The sequence below is a fragment of the Cynocephalus volans genome, chromosome 1 (assembly GCF_027409185.1).
Source record: "Cynocephalus volans isolate mCynVol1 chromosome 1, mCynVol1.pri, whole genome shotgun sequence".
Taxonomy (NCBI): Eukaryota; Metazoa; Chordata; class Mammalia; order Dermoptera; family Cynocephalidae; genus Cynocephalus; species Cynocephalus volans.
The window spans coordinates 26,380,483-26,399,057 of record NC_084460.1 but is presented as its reverse complement, the minus strand read 5'-3'; the positions used below and the strand labels follow the sequence as shown (position 1 = coordinate 26,399,057).

General features: G+C 53.9%; 1 protein-coding gene across 3 annotated transcripts; it reads left to right on the top strand.

The window, feature by feature from the left end:
* The first annotated feature begins 3,557 nt into the window (after positions 1 to 3,557).
* SNPH (syntaphilin) lies at positions 3,558 to 18,483 on the top strand. Of its 3 annotated transcripts, none has more exons than XM_063097253.1 (6): positions 3,558 to 3,634; positions 4,746 to 4,773; positions 6,100 to 6,196; positions 6,876 to 6,983; positions 10,772 to 10,921; positions 14,186 to 18,483. In XM_063097253.1, the coding sequence occupies exons 3-6, from the start codon at positions 6,147 to 6,149 to the stop codon at positions 15,360 to 15,362; spliced, it is 1,485 nt and encodes a 494-aa protein (XP_062953323.1). In that variant the 5' UTR covers positions 3,558 to 3,634; positions 4,746 to 4,773; positions 6,100 to 6,146; the 3' UTR covers positions 15,363 to 18,483. The 3 variants fall into 3 exon arrangements, with proteins under 3 accessions (XP_062953323.1, XP_062953313.1, XP_062953319.1); XM_063097243.1 differs by having other exon boundaries at positions 5,546 to 6,196; XM_063097249.1 differs by lacking the exon at positions 3,558 to 3,634 and having other exon boundaries at positions 4,705 to 4,773; positions 5,546 to 6,196.
* The last annotated feature ends 92 nt before the right edge of the window (positions 18,484 to 18,575 follow it).

Sequence of the window (18,575 nt, the reverse complement as noted above, 5' to 3'; positions counted from 1 at the left end):
GCTGGGCTGTTCCCTCCCCCTTTCTGGACCATGCCTGTCCTTTTACAACTATTATTTAAAATATATATTATATGGATTTTTTAACATTTGTTTTATATTGAGATAAAATTCACATATAAAATTCACTCTTTTAAAATATACAGCTCGGGAGTTTTTAGTATATTCACAAAATTGTCGTAACCCTCACCTCCATCTAATTCTAAAGCATTTTCATCATCCCAGAAAAGAAACCATATACCCATCAGCAGTCATTCCCTATCCTCCCCTCAGCAATAACTAATCTGCCTTCTGTCTCTATGGATTTACCTATGCTTGACATTTCATATAAATGGAATCATACAATATGTGGTCTTTTGTGTCCAGCTTCTTTCATTTATCATAACGTTTTCAAGGTCCATCCATGTTTTAGCATGTGTCACTACTCCATTCCTCTTTATGGCCAAGTAATATTCCATTGCATAGATATGTCACATTTTGTTTGTCCATTCCTCTGTTGACGGACATTTGTGTTGTTTCCAGCTCGTGGCTATTGGGAATAGTGCTGCTGTGAACATTCCTATCCAAGTTTTTGTTTGAACACCTGTTTTTCATTCTTTGGGGTATATACCTAGAATTGCAATTGCTGGTTCATATGATAATTCTGTTTAACTTTTTGAGGAACGACCACACTGTTTTCCACAGGAGCTTTGCCATTTCACATCCACACCAGCTATGTGTGAGAGTTCCAGTTACTCCACATCCTTGACAACACTTGTTATTGTCCATCTTTTTTATTATAGCCGTCCTAGTGCATGTGAAATAGTATCTCATTGTGAAATATATATTACATAAGGTTTTAACTTGAAAACCCCTTTTAAAAAAATAGTCTTACTTCAGATCTTCCATATGTACAGCAGATACAAGAGGAGCCTCTTCAGGTGAAATGGGGAAGGGGGCCTGAGCCCACCCTGCTCAGCAGTAGCAGAGGCAAGTCCTCTTGAGTGGTTTGAAGACCTCGGCTTGATGCTGGAATCCAAGTCTAATCACTGGAGACTTTCTGTAGAGCAGCAGCCTCAGTCCTCAATCCCATCCTGGTTGCCTTGGGAACCCCAGCAGTATTTGGCCAAGTTGTGGGTCTGCCCTGCTGCTGTGTTGGGATTGTCACAGTGAGAAGAAGGAATCCAGTGGCTCTTCATCTGTGGTTCCAGCTCTGAGGGTGGCTTGTGTGGGAAACAGGATGTGAACTGGAGAAATGCCACCACTGCCTCCCTTCCCAAGTCTATGACAGAAGCTCTTGAATTTTGCTGACAGTGTGGAGGAGCAGAGGGCGTAGTGGCGGATGAGGCCGAGAAGTCAGTGGAGGGTGTACCGAACTCCTCAGCCACGATAGCCCTGGTGGCACTAATCCTCTGAGATCTAGAGCGTGGCTGCTGGAACACTCCCACACGGGTCTTCCATTCCCACGTCTCTCTGCATTAGCATTCAAGGAGCACCAGGCACTCTGCTGTGTGATGGGCGGAATGTTCTGCATTCTAGTGTTGTCTTGGCAGAGAGAGGGCAGCTCCCAAGTTCTGTTCTGTTGGTTGCAATACCCTGTTTTCCACAGCTGTCAGTGGCTTGAGTCATCAGACAAATTGTTCTGTTCCCTTGGATTTTAGGATAGCTTTCTTTTTTTATTGATGGCTAGTTTTTTGAAAATGGATAATCTATATATATGTACAGGGACTTTTTCTTTAGCTATTATATTAGATTAACCTGAGCACCTGGTTTCTGCCCCATGACTTGCTGATTGAATAAAATGCTATAGTGTTTCTGAAGAGCACAGCTTCCTAATTTTACAGAGATGGAAACTGAGACTCAGGAGTCCCAGTAATCGAAGAGGGAGAAGGCATCAATTGGAAGCCCATTATTTCATAGACAGCCCTGGAATAAGAGAATGTTAGATCCAGACATACCTTAGAGACCATGTAATCTAACTCCTTGGTCTATCGAATGTGCCTGTTTAAACCTTTGTGTCACTACAATTGCGTGCTGATTGTGTTTGTTTTTATGAAATTCCCCAGGGGGTGGTATTCCCTGAGTTTCAGCCCAAGGCATGGCATGCTAAGTGGTCAAGACAGTAAGTGATGGGAAAAGTCCCTGGAGGAAAGTCACAGTGCCGTTCACAGAGAGTGTGATATGTGCATGAGGATGGGGCAGGGAATGCTGGGCAAACAGCCCTGCAGAGGCGTGGAGGTGGGAGTGACTAGCAGGGCTCTCCCAAGGGGTCAGCAGAGAGGAGTTGGAGAGGGTGCAGATGGAAAGGCTTGAACACCAGGATCAAGATTTTTGCCCGAATTTTTACTTAATCAGGGGCCTCCTGATTTTGAGCAGGATCCAGGCTCTCTTCTTCAGTTCTCCTGCCACTGCCCTGACTCAGGCCCTTCTAATTTCTCCCCTGGGAGTTTCTAGTAACCTCCTAACTGGCCCTCCCTGTAGTTTTATCCCTTTCCAGTTGTACTCTGCATAGTGTCTGCCCAGGGGCTTTCTTAAATGCAAATCCGATTGTTCCTCTCCTTCTTAAAAAATTCTTCCTTGGCTCCCTGTTGCCCTCAGGATAAGATCCTGCTTAAGTGGCTCTGTGTGGCCTGGTGCCACCTCCTTCTGCAGCCTCTACCCTCACCAGGCCCCCCAGATTCCTGCGGAGCCTTGCTGTTGGGTTACTCACCACCTTTGCCCAGGCTTCTTCCCTCCCACTTGCTTTCTCTGCCTGGTGAACTCCTGTGAAGCCTTCGGGACCCAGTGCAAATTTCTTGTTTGGAGAAGGTTTCCCTGACCCTCCCAAGGCCACTATTATTCCTTGAATGTGTTTCTGTTTTGAAGCCCACATTATGTTGCAATTATCTCCTTCCAAAATATGGACCATTCCCATTTTTGTGTGTTTATTGTGTGATGTACCCAAGCTCCATACATGCATTTCTTTTTGTTATTCTCACAGTAACCATATGAGGTGCATTCTATTAGAGCCCCACTTACAGAAGAGGATGCTAAAGCTTGGTGAAGTGGTGTGACTTGCCCAAGGCATGCAGCTGGAGGGTGACAGAGCTGGGATTTGAGCCCAGAACTGTTTGACTGTTTTTGCATCTTTCAGTCTCCTGTTCCCTGGACCCTGCTGTATCCTCTGGTCCCCCATTGTAGGCCTCAGGAAACGTTGGGCATGCGAGGGACAGGTCAAAGGGGTGGATGAAGCAGGGTTTGTATGGTGTGGGCAAGATGAGGAAATGAAGTGAGGAGGGCCTGGGTTTACTCGGGATTTGAAGTGATGAGAGGCTATTAGTGCAGTTCCCTGTGGTTTAGGGTTTCCTTTCCACCTTCCGTTCCAGTGGCAGCCTCTGGCCACCTGGGGACAGGACTGCAGGACTCCAGACTGAGCAGGCGGCATGGCAATAAACACCACGGCAACCTGCCTCCTCTCTGGGGCCCAGAGGGAGGGAGAACCTGAGACAGCCCAGAGCATACACCGAGGCTTCTGAGTAGGATCCTGGAGGGTGGCTTCTACCCTCCCATGAGAAATCCTACCTGTAAGGTCCTGTCCCAGCAGGGGAAATGCCACTTCCACTCCATCCCGGATGAATGGTTGGCTCAGGTCCCTCAGGAGACTGCAAGCTGCACCCAGGTACAAATGCCACCCCCTTCCTACCCCCAGGCCAGGGAGGAAGGAAGAAAGAACTTAAGAGGAGGGAGGTGTGGGGTTGCCAAGCAGGGTAGTAGCAGGGACGGCTGGGACAAAGCCCTCATTGTACCAAGGCCACACAAAGCTCCAAGGCAAACTAGATATCTTGCCTGCCTCCCAGGACCTAGGCCTAGAACTCTACCTGGACTTTCCTGGCTTCTTAGCAACACTTATCTAAGATGGCTTGAAAGAGAGAGGCCTGTCCTTAGATATGAGGCCTGCCTCTGCTGAGAAGTCCTCTTGAAGGCACAACGTCCTCTTTACATCCTCCCAAAAGCCAGAGGGGAGGGGATGATGATGGGAGAATGGCCAGTGAAGTCAGGCTGACTTGGGCTATGACCTTGGGCCCAAATGTGATAACAAAGCCTGCCTTGAAGAGGCACATAAAAGCACTCAGCCTGGTCACCTGGCCACAGAAGGATCACAGTGACAAGTGATCCTTGAAGCTCTTGCCCACCCACAAGAAAAGACAATCATCTCCTGCCCCCTCCACCCCCAGTGGCTCCTGGTCAAGGTGAACCATTTGTGGCCATCCTGACAAGTATGGAGGAGCACTGTTCTCCCCGTGGTTCCTGCTCGGTTCCAGACAGCCCTGCCTGGATATCGGGGCACAGTGGGTGGGAAGCGTTGCCAAGCTGGGGCAAGCAGCTCAAGTGACAGGATGGTGTCAGCGGGTCCTGCAGCCCAGCACCCGACACCTCTGGGCAGACAATGCTGACTGTGTCCAGGCCCTCCAGGGGAACGGGCCGTGTTCTGTGTCACAGCCAGGAAACAGGCCACCTGAACAGCACCTTTGTTCACTCAGGAGGCAGCCCCACCACTGGCGACGATGACCAGGCTCCTGGGAGGCCCTGATGTGGGAAGGGGGTGGTCTCTGGGCCGAGGACTACAAGGTTTGAGATCCAGCCCCTCAGCATCTGAGGTTTCCCTGGTTCAGATGTTGGCCCTGCCACACATCTGGGGTGTGACTTGGGCAAGCCCCTGTCCTCCTTTCCTCTCAGTGGCTTAGGTTCCTCATCTGTAAAAGGGGACTAATCACAGCACTTCCTCTTAGGGTTGTTGGGAGGAGTCAATGGCGTGATGTACGTAACGTGCTTGGCACGGGGTCTGATGTGGAGTGGGGCTCAGCGAACGCTTCTCTCCCAGCATGGGGGCAGGTCCAGGGCACATGTCCTCAGCTGAGTGTCCTGTGACCCAGGCTACTGCTTTGAGTATGGAAAGAGGGGGCTGGGGTCTCTGGAGCTGGCACAGGACCAGCATGTTGGCTGCAAAGAGCCTAGGCCCTTCTACCTCACTCTGGGAGCTCTAGGCTGATGCCCAGTGTAGTCTTCCTCCCCACAACAGCCAATCTGCAGCCCAGCATGGGGCTTCTCCCTCCTTAAATTCCCATAGGGCTGCCCTTGGAGCTCAAGCCTCCACCCAGGAAAGAGGCCTAAGGACTCCTGGGCAGGAGCCAGAGGGCCTGAGTCTACCTACCCCTTTACAAGAGGGCCAGTGATGGGTCTCGCCAAGCATGCGTGCTTCCTACTGGGTCCACCCACCCCTGGGGGAGGGCTTTTGCTCCCCTCTACCCCAGTGCCCATCTACTCTGAGCTTGTGCCCTAAGTTCCCGGCATATGCCAAAATCAGCATGCGCATTTGCACGATGGGTGTGGGCATGCCTGTGTGCAGCATGGGTGCAAGAGGGTCTGGCTGCTTGTCCTGCATCGTGGGCAGGGTGCTTGAGCATGTGCACTGAGGCATGGGTGGCATGTCTTGGAATGACAGGGACATGGTACCTTTTCATGTTCGTGTGTATTCACATGTCTTTCTACACGTGTGCTGGTACGTTGGTCTGTCTTATCTCCCCTGTAGACGGGAAGCCCCGAACCACACGCCAACTGGGAAGGTGATGGTCAGCGAGACCAGACCAGCCTAATTCGGGGTTTCTGGTCCTGCTCCAAGAGTCCTCCAGCTGCAGCCTCCACCAAGGAGGGAGGACTGAACAGCGAGGGGGTGGCAGTCTGGGCATCAGAGACCTGGGGAAGAAGCAGGCCTGGCTTATAGCATAGACAACTCAGTGCTGCACCAGCAATCAGGAGGCCCTGCTCCTGATGGCCCTGTGACCTCGGGCAAGGCCTTTGCTCTCTCTGGGACATATTCATTCATCTTGAGAACACAGGGTTAAACTGCTGATTTCTAGCCACTCCTGAAGCTCTGACAATTGTGACTTTAAGTCAGGTGGCAGGAGCCTGTGCCCCAGCTCTGTTAAATTCATTGGTGGAGGCCTGTCAGGCCCTCGCTCTGTCCTGGGGTGTCCTGCCGAAGGGTGAGAGGAGAAGCCATGCTGGGCAGTGGCCCCAGCGAGAGGATGACGTGGCCCGGCCCGGCCCTCCCGGCGGCCCCCCCAACCCGCCCTCTCTCCTCAGCCCCGGGGACACCGCCCATCCCACCCCTCACCCGGACCCGCAGCCTCATGGCCATGTCCCTGCCGGGGAGTAGACGGGCCTCTGCTGGATCCCGCAGGTGAGTCTGCCCCTTGCCCAGAACCTTGGCCTCGGAGGGCAGGAAGATGGCAGGCCTCTGTCTCTCTCTAACACTGACTTGTAGTGTATCTCTGAAAAAATTATTTCCCCAGTTTTCCCACCTTTAAAATGGGATGCTAACACTTGCCTCCTCCTGAAACTATTTAAGGGCTCGAATGACACAGTTGATATAAAAGTTCTCTGAAGGCTTAAGCCACTGGATTCCTACCAGCACTGGCTTTGTCAATACTGTTTGCTTTTCACAGTAACTGGAGGGACGTCATCCAGTCGTCCACTCAGGCTCACCTTGACCTTCCTGAATTTTCACCCCCGTGGGCCTCTCCTCCTGTCCCCATTCCTCCCCTGGGCTTGGGGGACCCTGAAAGTTGAGGACCCTTGGTAAGGCAGATGGGGCCCCCACCCTTGGCCCACACCCCTGCTCAGCCTCTGTTTTGTCCCTGGGGAGCCAGGAGGACCAGCCTCCTTCCGATTTTCCATCTTGATTTGTACTGTCTGTTCTGTCACCCCTGTCTGTGCATCCCCTTCTCCCCGCTGCTTCTTTCCCCATGGTAACCCTGAAGTGGGGGTGCTTTGGGCCGCAGCGGCCTGGCAGTGTTCGCCCAGTGTCCGCAGCTGCCCACCAGCCAGAACGAGCACCTGCCTCTTCTCCCTGCCTCCAGGCGCACCTCTCCACCCGTGAGCATGCGGGATGCCTACGGCACCTCTTCCCTTAGCAGCAGCAGCAACTCGGGCTCCTGCAAGGGCAGCGACAGCAGCCCCACGCCAAGGTAATCTGCCTCTCCCTTCCTGGTGGCAGGCTGTGAATCGGGGTGCCCTGGGCATGGTGGGGGAGCAGCATGGTGTTCTGACCATCCCTGACTCCAGCACACTCACGCTGGCTGTGTGACCTTGAGTAGGTCACTTCTCCCCTCTGAGCCTCAGTTCCTGTCTGTAAGATGGAAATGATAACAACCAGCTGCACATAACCAAATACGGGGCTAGCACAAACTAGGGGTGATGCTTTCAGAACAAGGAGCCAGAGGCTGGCAGCTCCCTGGAGCATCAGGGACCTCATCTCCTTCTCTATTCCTGCTCTGCCATCCTTGGTGTACAGCTTCTGTCCTCCATCAGGGGACAGCTCCTACATCTCCAGGTATCAGGTCAGCCGTCCAGGAAGAAAGAAGTAGAAAGAACCAAAGCCCTCCTTCACAGGTCGTTTTTCCTGAGAAGGGACACTTCCCCAGAAAATTCTGCCTACCCCTCGCTGGCCAGAACTGAGTCACGTGACTAACTTTAGCTGCAGGACCAGTTAGTGCAGAGAGAGTTAGTGTTTTCCCCAGTATAGTGTCACCCCAAGTGAAACTGGAGTTGTGTTGGGAAGAAAGGCCAGAAGGGTAGTGGGAGGGCACTGGCAGTGTCTGGCGGTGTCCTCTTGTTCTTCTCAGGGGACACTTTGAGAGTAGCAGAGCAGAGCTGGTTTGGAAAATGAAATGTGTTACAGACACAGCATGTGCTAAGTCGTGGTCTCAGGTAAGGTGACCATGACTCCAGAGCAGGATCAGGTCAGCAGAAGCAGGTTGGAGAGGCAGGGAAGCGAGAGCTGTGGGTCCCTGAAGACGAGGAAGTAAGAGCTGTCACAGTGTGCCTCGTCCTGTTTCCCCAGCATCGGGGAGTTTGCGTGACTAGCACGGGCTTTGGATTTGGTCACTTCCTGTCTCTGAATCTGCATTTCCCTATCTATAAAATGGAGCTAATAACCCAGAGGCTTCAGAGAGTTGATATCTGCACATCCTAGATGCTGACAGTTGGTCACTGCCGTTGTGAGGACTTTGGTCTAACTTGAGGGTGGTGGGCCAAGAAATGTCTGGCCTGTAGCTTCCGTGGCCGGAGGACCTCCTGGGAAGGCTTGTCTTAGCCCTTCCAGCAGAGAGGATGTCATTTATGTGAAGTGATGTCTGGAGCCACTGAAGCAGCAGTTTTCACTGTTTTCCACCTTATCACACCTGATGGGTGATGTGTATGTGCAGGACCCCACATCCTGGCTAGAACACCACCCAGGGCCTGGAGGACATGAGTGATGTGTTAACACACATTTTGAAAAGTTTATGGGCTGGCCAGTTAGCTCACTTGGTTAGATCCTGGTGTTATAACACCAAGGTCATGGGTTCAGATCCCTGTACTGGCCAGCCACCAAAAAAAAAAAAAAAGAAAGAAAGAAAAAGAAAAGTTTATAATTGGCAACTTTAATACTGCTTCATGAGTAACAGATTTTTTTACTACTTCCCATAACTGCAGCCCACTGGGGCAATCCCAGCCCCAAGGCAGAGTGCTGCTTCTGTGGACGGGTCTTCTTGCCCACCATGAGGGTTGCGGTCCCTGGATGAGCGGTGGGGCCTCGATAGGGCCTTGCTGCAATAGCCAGGCTTCACAAGGCTTGAATAGCTGAGACACATGCGTTATAGCATGTTTTTCTTCTCGGTTTTACATATAAATATGTATATAAAACAAAGACAGAGCTAGTGACTAAAAATGTATGAGCGTTAAATGTTATATTGGGAGAAAATACTCATGAAAGCAAATGGAAGAAGTCTAAATGGCTACTTCCTGTCCAATCATCAATTTTTGCTAGTGAGACTTGGTCCCGCACTGCTACAGCACCCCCTCCCGCCTGGCACAGGGGAGCCGTCGTCTTGCTCAGCATGCGTCTGTGCCCCCCAGCCAAAGGGGGCTAGTGAGCAGGGCTTTCTTCTCTTTCGGAAAGAGATTTCTTAGACCAGCGGGGAGACTCCCAGCCCCCAGCCCACCCCACTCCTCTGCCCCTTGCCAACACAAAACAGGACTGGTGTGACATGGTTTGAGTTAAACTTAGGGACCATGAGGTAAGTAGCTGGAAGAGAACCATTTTTCCTTCTCACCTGTCACCACTTTCTCTTCAACAATTTGCAATTTGAAATGCTTCTTCCACAGTAAACATTAGACAGTTTCCACAAAGCTATTAAAACGGATTCCAATGTGGCTGCTTCAGCAAATGGACTTCACCAGGGCCTGTCTTTTCCAGTCCTGTAGAGTATCATTGCCCCTCTCTGGACCTGGAAGTACCCCTTCCCTAAAGGAGCAGAGTTAGATGGCAGCAAGAAAGACCTGAGTCTCTGGTTGTGTCAGAACAGGCCCAGGTTTTTAAGCCAAGATCCAAGGAGGTTTCTTTATGAACAGAATGACCAGCAGCCAGGAAGCTGTGAGTGGAGGCACTGGGCTGTAGTCTGTTGCGGCATTTAGGTGCCCTCCTTCCTTGTGAAAACCTTGGCCCTCCTTTCCCCTGCTGGCGCCTGACTGCCTTCTGAATGGGAATTCCTCCTCCTTTTGCACTGTTGGGGCCAGGGTGTGCTATACACGTACCATGTTGGTGCACCCCGTGCTGGGAGCAGCACACATCCAGCCCGCTGCCACCTCAGGGAACGGCTGTTGGCAGTCCATGCCCAGAGCCAGCAGGTGTTCACGTGTGTGCTCACATGTGCCCCCAGAGCATGGGTGTGTGAATGTGTGCACAGGCTGGTGTCCTAGTTCGTGTGAGTGCCTGTGAGGGCAGCAACATGGTGGGGATGTGCAGGCATGGGTGTGTATACACGTATGTGGGCGTGCAGGTGCAGGTGGACTGGGAATCGACAGTCTCAGATGTGCACTCCTAGTGTGTGCACAGGTAGTGTGCACCCATGTGTACATGAGGGCGGATGAGGAGTGAGCGTGTCAGCATGTATGGAACAGCCGTGCCTGCACACGTGTCTCTCTCCCTGTCCCCAGACCATGAGGGCTCTCAGCTCAGCAGAGAGTTCCTCCCTCCACCCTGGGAGAGGTTTCCTCCTCTGCAGGGGCTGAGTCCTTGACCACCATGCAGACCCAGGGTCTGCCCTCCCATCCCAGCCTCCAGCCTTCAAACTCATTCTCTGGGTTGGGAGGCTGGAAGGCTGGGTTCTGGGTACACCACTGGGACTGTCTGTGGAGCTTTGGGCAAGAGCTAACCTCTCTTTTTTTTTTTTTTTAAAGATGACCGGTAAGGGGATCTTAACCCTTGACTTGGTATTGTCAGCACCACGCTCACCCAGAGAGCTAACCGGTCATCCCTATAGGGGATCCGAACCTGTGGCCTTGGTGTTATCCTCACCACACTCTCCCGAGTGAGCCACAGGCTGGCCCAAGAGCTAACCTCTCTGAAGCCAGCAACCCCCTCTGAAAGCTGAAGGCAATCCCTGCTCCCAGGGCTGCTATAAGGATTGTCAGAGGTGGCACTGGGCAAGCACTCGTCATGGTGCCGCCACAGGCTCTGTGATGTCTCCCAGCCCCTAACTACAGGAGCACTGAACCCCTCAACCTGACACTATGGTCTTCACTCAGAAGAGCTTTACTTAAAACCCACCTTCCAGCAGGCTGGGTGTTCTCGTGCCCACACAGGCCCTGTGTGGGAGGCCTGGCTTGGAGCCATCCATGGTCGTGGGACAAAGGCCCTTGCTTCCTGGAGGCGCAGCACCTGTGCCTTGCCTGTCCTCTTCCTCCCTCCCCAGTGATGGGTGTCCCCTTGCAGGCGCTCCATGAAGTACACGCTGTGCAGTGACAACCATGGCATCAAGCCCCCCACCCCGGAGCAGTACCTGACTCCACTGCAGCAGAAGGAGGTGTGCATCCGGCACCTGAAGGCCCGCCTGAAGGACACGCAAGACCGGCTTCAGGACCGGTGAGTGAGTGGCCAGGGGCAGCCCTGGGGACACCCTGCCAACTCCACACTCAGAGGAACCAGGGCCCTGGGGCATCGCTGGGAGGAAGGAGTGGCCAGGGGCTTCTCAGCATCCACCCACGTTCTCTCTCCTGGCAAAGCCTCATTTGAGTGCATTAGCAAGTCCCCTCCCCCAGCCACTCTCCTTGACTGCTCCAGGAGGCTGATTGGGGCCAGGCGGGCAGCAGTTCCCTGTCAGGGCCTGTCCTGTGAGGCCTCCCACCTGTGCCTCAGCCTGGCAACCCCTTTGGCCACTTCTTATCTTCTGGCTCCTGTCTCCCTGGGGAGTTGGAGCGCAGTTCTGGCTTACCTGCCTCTGTGGAGAAGAAACAACCCTTTATCCCTCCTTTACTGGCCACTGGGTGAGTCACCCCAGGGCTCTTGACCCACCAATTCAGGACCCATAAGCCTTCCTCCTCATCTGCTTCTTGCTTATAGATGATGTAAGATCATGAGGAACCGTTTGCTGAGCTCCTACCCAGCCCAAGGGTCTCCCAGGAGCCCCGCCCACCTGTCTGAGCTTATTCTCAGGACCACAAGGACGCCCAGTCCTGACCCTCCCAGGCTCTACTTTTCCAGCCTGGCAGCTTCATCTTTATGATTGACCCTTCAGGGCTGCCCTCTGACCTCCCATCATCTTATCCATCCTTCTGTGGACTCTGCACACACGCAGTTGTGAGCAGGACAAGGCACTGTGTGGGGCACTGGAGCTCGGGGTAGGCATTGTGACCACATTATTTTTTTTTTCTTTTTCGTAAAGTATAGCAGCTTTATTGACATGTAATTCACATACCATAAAATTCACATATCTAAAGTATGCAACTGAATGGTTGTTAGGACAGTCACAGAGCTATGCAACCGTTACCACTATTTAATTTCATAAACATTTTCATTGCTCCAGAAAGAAACCGCATTCCCATTAGCAATCACTCCCTGCTTCTCTCCAACCACATCAGTCCCTGGAAACATTGATCTTTCTGTCTCTATGGATTTGTCTATTCTGGACATTTCATATATATGGAGTCATGCAACATGCATGACCACATGTTTCTTGACCAAAGCTCTGCCACATAGCCAATCCACTTTGGGTTTGTCGCGGTTTTGAACTGTGGGAGGTTACAGGTGGTGCTCTATGAGCCTCGTTGCCTGCAGAGCTAGGATTTCTGTTTTTATTTCCCATCATCTTTCCAGTGATGCCAAGGATCTGCATGGTCTTTTGCACTAATATCCTCAGGGAGCAGATGGCGCATCTCCCAGCTTCCTTTCTAGGGCCAGCCCCACAGCTGAGGCAGACCGTCTGCCCTGTGTGATTTGGGCAGGATGCCCTGTTGTGGGCATGCCCACACCTCAACTCCCTGGTCAGTCTGCCTGTTACTCTTGCAGGAACCTGTGGCAGTTCTTTACTTGCCATATTGTAACACTCCTGCCATTCTCTGTGTGTTTTGTTTCATGCCCATAATTCCTGCATAGCCTGCCTTCTGTGCCTCAAAGACGCCATATGTTTTTACACCTCTGTACATTTGTATGCTGCGTCCCCACTACCTGAGATGCCCTTCCCCCGTCTTGCTCCCTTGGCAAACTCAACCTTCAAGACCCAGTTCAAATGTAATGCCCTGCAAGCAACTGAGGCATAAACAGCTCTGGGAAGCCATTAGTCCGTGGAGTCCAGCTGGCTCCGAGGAGGGAGGGGCAGGGACCAGTTGAGCCAACCATAACCAGTTCGTTCTTCCAAAGTCACTCTTCCTCCCAGGGGGAGGTGTGATGAGGAGCAGGGAGGAAGGTCAGGAGGGTTACCCTAGAGTGAGCCCCTCACCCTGAGGCAGGAGGAGTGAAGAACCCTCCCCCCGGCCCCAGTACCTGTTGGTTCATCTGCTCTTGCCACTCTAAGCAGCTCCCACTGCTGCCACCCCCACTGCCTTTGTTGAGCTGTGTGCTGTTGGGTTCTCAGTCCCCTTCCAGATGATGCCATTGCTGACCATTGTGATCACTGCAATCCCTCCGTCCCAGTCCCTTCAATATATTGTGGGATGAGATTCCTGGGCCCACCTCCTGAATGGAATTTCCAATCTGACTTTGACAAGTACATGTACTTGATCTGGGATGGTCACTCAGCTGGGCTTGTAAACCCCGAAGTGACAGCCATGCCATCTGTAGATTTCATTTAGGTGAGGATAGGGTTTTGGCTGAGCAGCTGCACATGGGCTGCACCACGAGGAAGCGTGCTGGGGGGAGGAACGCGCAGGGCAGGGTTTAAGTCCCACAGACGATTTTCCTCTTTTCTCACTACTCTTAATCGGTTGCTGTTCAGTCTTGCTCTAGACTTGAAGGGATAGTTTTCTATGTCACCTCGCTCCCCGCACCCCCTAGATTTATCTATGACTTGGGGACTGAAAAAGCCTGGATGTTTCGGGACAAGAGTCTTCCAACTGTCTTTCCCAGTGCTTGGTCCTCCTCTCAGGAGTAACTTTGTGCCTTTTTCTTCAGTCTTTTCCATCTTTCCTCTTTACAGTAGATTCAAAGAAGAAACTTCTCGCGTGGATAAAAGAGAGCCACCCCGTTGTCATCACTCTCCACCAGCGCCTCTCCCACCTCTCTCCCTCTGCTTGAGGGGAGATGTAAAGTTGTCAGCTCTCCCCCAACCCCAACGCTGAAGGTGGTCATCTCCCTCTGAAAGACAAAGCAGTCCTCTGCCCTCTTCCTGGGGTCTCTGGCCAAATATCCATTTGAAAAAATCCATTTAAAATTATTACAACCTGTGCTAGCAGGAGGCCATGTCCCTTTCTATAAGGCAGAGCTTTTCTGTCTAGTTTTTGTTGTTTTATGTGAGGATCTTATCGGGTTTTTGTAGCAGTAGTTAGAACTCAGAAATTAAGAACCCTTGTTGTCTAGTCTCTTCTCCAGCTGATGACTCGAACGTTGAACGTTGTCAGCAGTTGGGCCTCTGGCGGTGTGGATGCAGGTGGTGTCTCCTACTGACATTTCCTCTCCTGTCTTCACCCCTCGGCCCCTCTCCTCTCCCACACTCACTCCTCCCTGTGGAATAAAAAGGAAGAGGAACTAGGCCTTGAGTCTTTCCTCTTGTTTTTGGCTCTGAGCCACAGCAGCACTGGGCCCTCCATCCTTGGTGACACTGTCCCCTCCTTGCCTCTCCTTGGTGGCAGTGACAGGCCAGGCAGCAGGTAGTAAGTGTGTGTGTGTGTGTGTGTGTGTCTCTTCTGCCTGCAGGGACACAGAGATCGATGACCTGAAGACTCAGCTGTCACGCATGCAAGAGGACTGGATCGAGGAGGAGTGCCACCGTGTAGAGGCCCAGCTGGCCTTGAAGGAGGCCCGCAAGGAGATCAAGCAGCTCAAGCAAGTCATTGACACTGTCAAGAACAACCTGATTGACAAGGACAAGGGGCTGCAGAAGTACTTTGTGGACATCAACATCCAGAACAAGAAGCTGGAGACGCTGCTGCACAGCATGGAGGTGGCCCAGAATGGGATGGCCAAGGAGGACGGCACCGGCGAGTCGGCCGGCGGGTCCCCTGCCCGCTCCCTCACCCGTAGCTCCACCTACACCAAGCTGAGTGACCCAGCTGTCTGCGGCGACCGCCAGCCCGGTGACGACCCCAGCGCCTCCGCTGAGGATGGGGCTGACAGTGGCTTTGCGGCAGCGGACGACACACTGAGCCGGACGGATGCACTGGAGGCCAGCAGCCTGCTGTCATCAGGGGTGGACTGCGGCCCCGAGGAGGCCTCGCTACACAGCTCCTTCAGCCTGGGCCCCCGCTTCCCCGCCAGCAACACCTACGAGAAGCTGCTGTGTGGCATGGAGGCCGGCGTGCAGGCCAGCTGCATGCAGGAGCGTGCTATCCAAACAGACTTCGTGCAGTACCAGCCTGACCTGGACACCATCCTGGAGAAAGTGACCCAAGCCCAGGTCTGTGGGACAGTCCCCGAGTCAGGGGACAGGCACCAAGAGCTGGACCCCCACCCCCCGGGACCCAGAGACCCCAGTTCAGCAGTGGTGGTGACAGTGGGTGAAGAGCTCGAGGCCCTGGAGCCCATCACCCACGGGCCCACCCCACACCGGCCTGGTGCCAATCCCAACCCTGGCCCGTCGGTGAGCGTGGTGTGCCCCGTGGAAGAGGAGGAGGAGGCAGCTGCAGCCGAGAAGGAGCCCAAGAGTTACTGGAGCCGCCACTACATCGTGGATCTGCTGGCCGTGGTGGTGCCGGCCGTGCCCACGGTGGCCTGGCTCTGCCGCTCCCAGCGGCGCCAAGGCCAGCCCATTTACAACATCAGCTCCCTGCTGCGGGGCTGCTGCACCGTGGCCTTGCACTCCATCCGCAGGATCAGCTGCCGCTCGCTGAGCCAGCCGAGCCCGAGCTCTGCAGGCGGCAGCTCCCAGCTCTAAGGAGGTCCGTCCCGGGCAGTGGCTCCGGCGGCCTGACCACTGATTGTAGGGATGCCATTCTCCCCCTCGCATCTCCTCATGGAGCATCATCTTATTTATTTAGTTGTGGGTTTGGAATCATTTTTTTCAGGATTTAACAGCATCAGGGACTGGGAGTGGGGGTTGGGAAAAGGCATTCCCAAACTTCAACAGAGAAGGGAAGGGAGACCAAAGGCAGGGAGGCACAGTGATTGGACAAACTGCAGAGGGAGAAGGTGGGAGGGTCCCCCAATCTGGCCCCTCTGTCCACCTGGCCCTGTAGACAGTGTAACTGCTCAGGAAGTCTCTGGCTGTATTCATCTGGGGAAGCTGGGCTTGAGTTGCTTATTGGAGCCTCCCCACCTCGCACTATCCTGTCCAGTGCCATGCCCACTCCAGCCTTCTCTCCCAAGCCACTGCTTGCCCTCAGCCCAGGCCTCTGGGCCAGTATTATCACCACAGATGGAGGCAGCTGTGGCCCAAAGTGCAGATAGCTGACCCGAGGACTCAGAGCTGGGGTCGGAGCTCCAGGCTCCCTGACCCCTCCCCACTTCATGATGCAGAAACACAGTTGAGGCCACAGGCTGGGGGAAAGACAGTGCTGGGGCACATGGTGGCAGAGGGCACTGTGGCTTCTGCATCTGTCTGTTCATCCCAGGCCTTCCCCCTAATCCAGTTCCCTCTTGGCACTTCTGGGTCTGTCAGATTATTCTCCCTGGGAGACAGCCAAGCCCAACAACTCAGTGCTGGGGTGGGAACCTTGCTGAGCCCAGCTCCCAGCTGTAGAATCCGCCAGCATGAGAAGAGGAGGCAGGACAGGGAGCTCGGGGGCTCCTGCAGCCTTCTGAGCTGAGGCCATGTCATCTGCCATCTGGGAGGCAGGCGGGGCTGGACTCAGAAGTCCTCAGCTTGTATGAAAAGCCAGAGGCCGTGACTGCCCCTGGAGCTTGCCCGAGTTTCTCTGGATGCTTCGGGCTCAACTCAGCTTTGCACTGTATTCACTTTGGGGCTTGGCTCTTGCCCATCCCAGGATCTCCCATGAGGTGGCTGCTTGCTTTCTGGGATGAGGGTTTCTAAATCTCAGATCTTTCTGCCTCTGGAGGAGGGTAGGGAATTCTGGCAGGATGAGTCACAAGATGGGGTTTAAAGCCATGAAGTTTGTCCAGGCCAAAGCAGGTGCTCTGGGATGCGATTCCAGGAAGGGGCGGGGCAGGGCGGGCAGGAGCCCTGCAGCCTGCCTATTCCCAGCTCAAGCCCAGTTGGCCTAGGCAGGTTCGCTGTCCCCATCCTCCATTCTTCCCCTGGGACCCATCTGAGGCCCTGAGCAAAGCTGCTGGTATTTCATTTCCATTATTATGTACAAAGTAAACTCGCTCTTCTTCCCCCGCAGGGGGTACACCCATCTGGTTGTCCCTTCACTGTTCAGAGGGTGGACCGCACGTTTGGGAAGTTGTGGGACCCTGTGTCTCACCCCTCTGGCCAGGGGGCCACTCTGGTTCTCTGCCAGGGTTGCTCGCCCTTACCTCTACTGCCCCCACAGCCACTGCCTGACTCGTGGGCTCTGCCCTCTGCTCTGTGTCCTCCGCTCATGGCGGGCACCTGCATGTATTAGGAGTGGATGGCCAGCCCAGCCATCGGGGCGAGAGCCCCCTCTGCCATGCGCTTTGTACCTCCAAAGCTCCCTGACATTGGTCAGGGCCTCAGACCAGCCATCCTTTGTGGAGCATCCCCTGCCCCAGCTGAACCAAATCTGAATGCCTGGGGCCTGCCTGGGGCTGCCCCACAGGACACTGGGGTCGTGCCATGGAGGGGGCAGTGGACAAAACCAATCCAAAGCCAAGCCGGGACTGGCTGTGGACCAAGCCTCCTGTGCCGAGTCCTCACAGAGCCACATAGTTTCTCCTTAGAAACAGTCAAAGCTTTGCTGAGAAAATAAATGTATGAACTATATTTGACAACACAAAATCTATATATTTTTCACCACTGGAATTTAGTCAAGCTGCGTAGCCCCTCTGCTCCTGTCCGTGTCTTGCTGTCTGTGGCTTTCCTGTTGCGTCTCGTGTTGTGGTAGACATGGGCAGGGCTGGGGCCGTAGCCCACTCTGTCCCTGCTGCTGGAGAAGCCACTTGTGGAGGGGTGGGCTGCCACATTCTACTCCTGCTCTGGCCTGGGACTTGCCTGTGTGGGTCACAAGGGGCCGGAGCCCAAAGCATTGAGTGTCCTCTCTTTGGAGAGTACTGGTGAGGCCTTTGACAGGCCTTTCTTCTTGTCAGTGGAGGAAGCAGCTCACTGCCCAGCCCTGGGACAGACCCTGGGACCACGCTGGCCAGGTGGCTCTGGCCCAGCTTGTGCGTGCGTATGTGCGTGTGTGTGTGCTCAGTATCCCACATCTATGCAAAGGGTACAGCCACCTGTGCAGCTCCGGGCAGCGAAGGGGCAGCAGCCTGCTGGCTCAGGCTCCAAGCCCTGACTGGGCAGGGCACAGAATGTGAGGCTGGGAGGCAGGACTGGTGGCTGGAGGCCAGGCCCTCTCACTGAGAGTGTTCATCCGCCAAAGTGCCCCTTTTCCCTCCTGCTGAATACCTCCTCCTGTTGGGCTGTGAGCTTTCCCTCCTGCCCTCGGCTTCTGCAGCAGAAATCTCTGGGGCCTCCCCTCTCCTCAGCCTCTGGCCAGAGCTGATTAGGTCCTGAGGAACAATGTCCCCGGAGCCACCTCCTGGAGCTGCTAGTGTCTTGGAGCCCAGTGGCCAGATGCGGCTTCTCCTTAGTTCTACGGCTTGTGCCAGAGCAGCCCTGCTGCCCTTCCAGTACAGACTTAGGCAGGAATTGGGAGGCGGGGCCTGGAAATGGGCACAGAGAGCTGGCTTTGAGAGAGGTTTATTACAGATATCTCCCAAGGGGATAACTTAGCTTTCCACTGAAACACCCTTCCCAATTGCCACTAGCAAAGGGGTATCTGACAGCATTTTGGGGAGGGGTGGGGCAAATTACAAGGTTCTGGGGCAAAGGCCTACAGAGGGACCTCTGCCCAGTGAACTCACAACCCTCTCTGACCTAGGGGACAATGCAAATGGGTCACAGTGCACTCACATACTAGGCCATCCCCTAAACAGAATTTAGGGGATGTGGGAAGCGGGGAGGTGGGAAGGGGTCTTGACTCTTGTCTCCTTTGTCCTTTTGTTCAGACAGAGTTGT

Coding starts and splice junctions, on each gene's coding strand:
- SNPH (XM_063097243.1), top strand. CDS start 6,015: ATGCTGGGCAGTGGCCCCAGCGAGAGGATGACGTGGCCCGGCCCGGCC. Junction 6,197..6,875: donor GCCTCTGCTGGATCCCGCAG/GTGAGTCTGCCC, acceptor CCCTGCCTCCAG/GCGCACCTCTCCACCCGTGA. Junction 10,922..14,185: donor CAAGACCGGCTTCAGGACCG/GTGAGTGAGTGG, acceptor TTCTGCCTGCAG/GGACACAGAGATCGATGACC.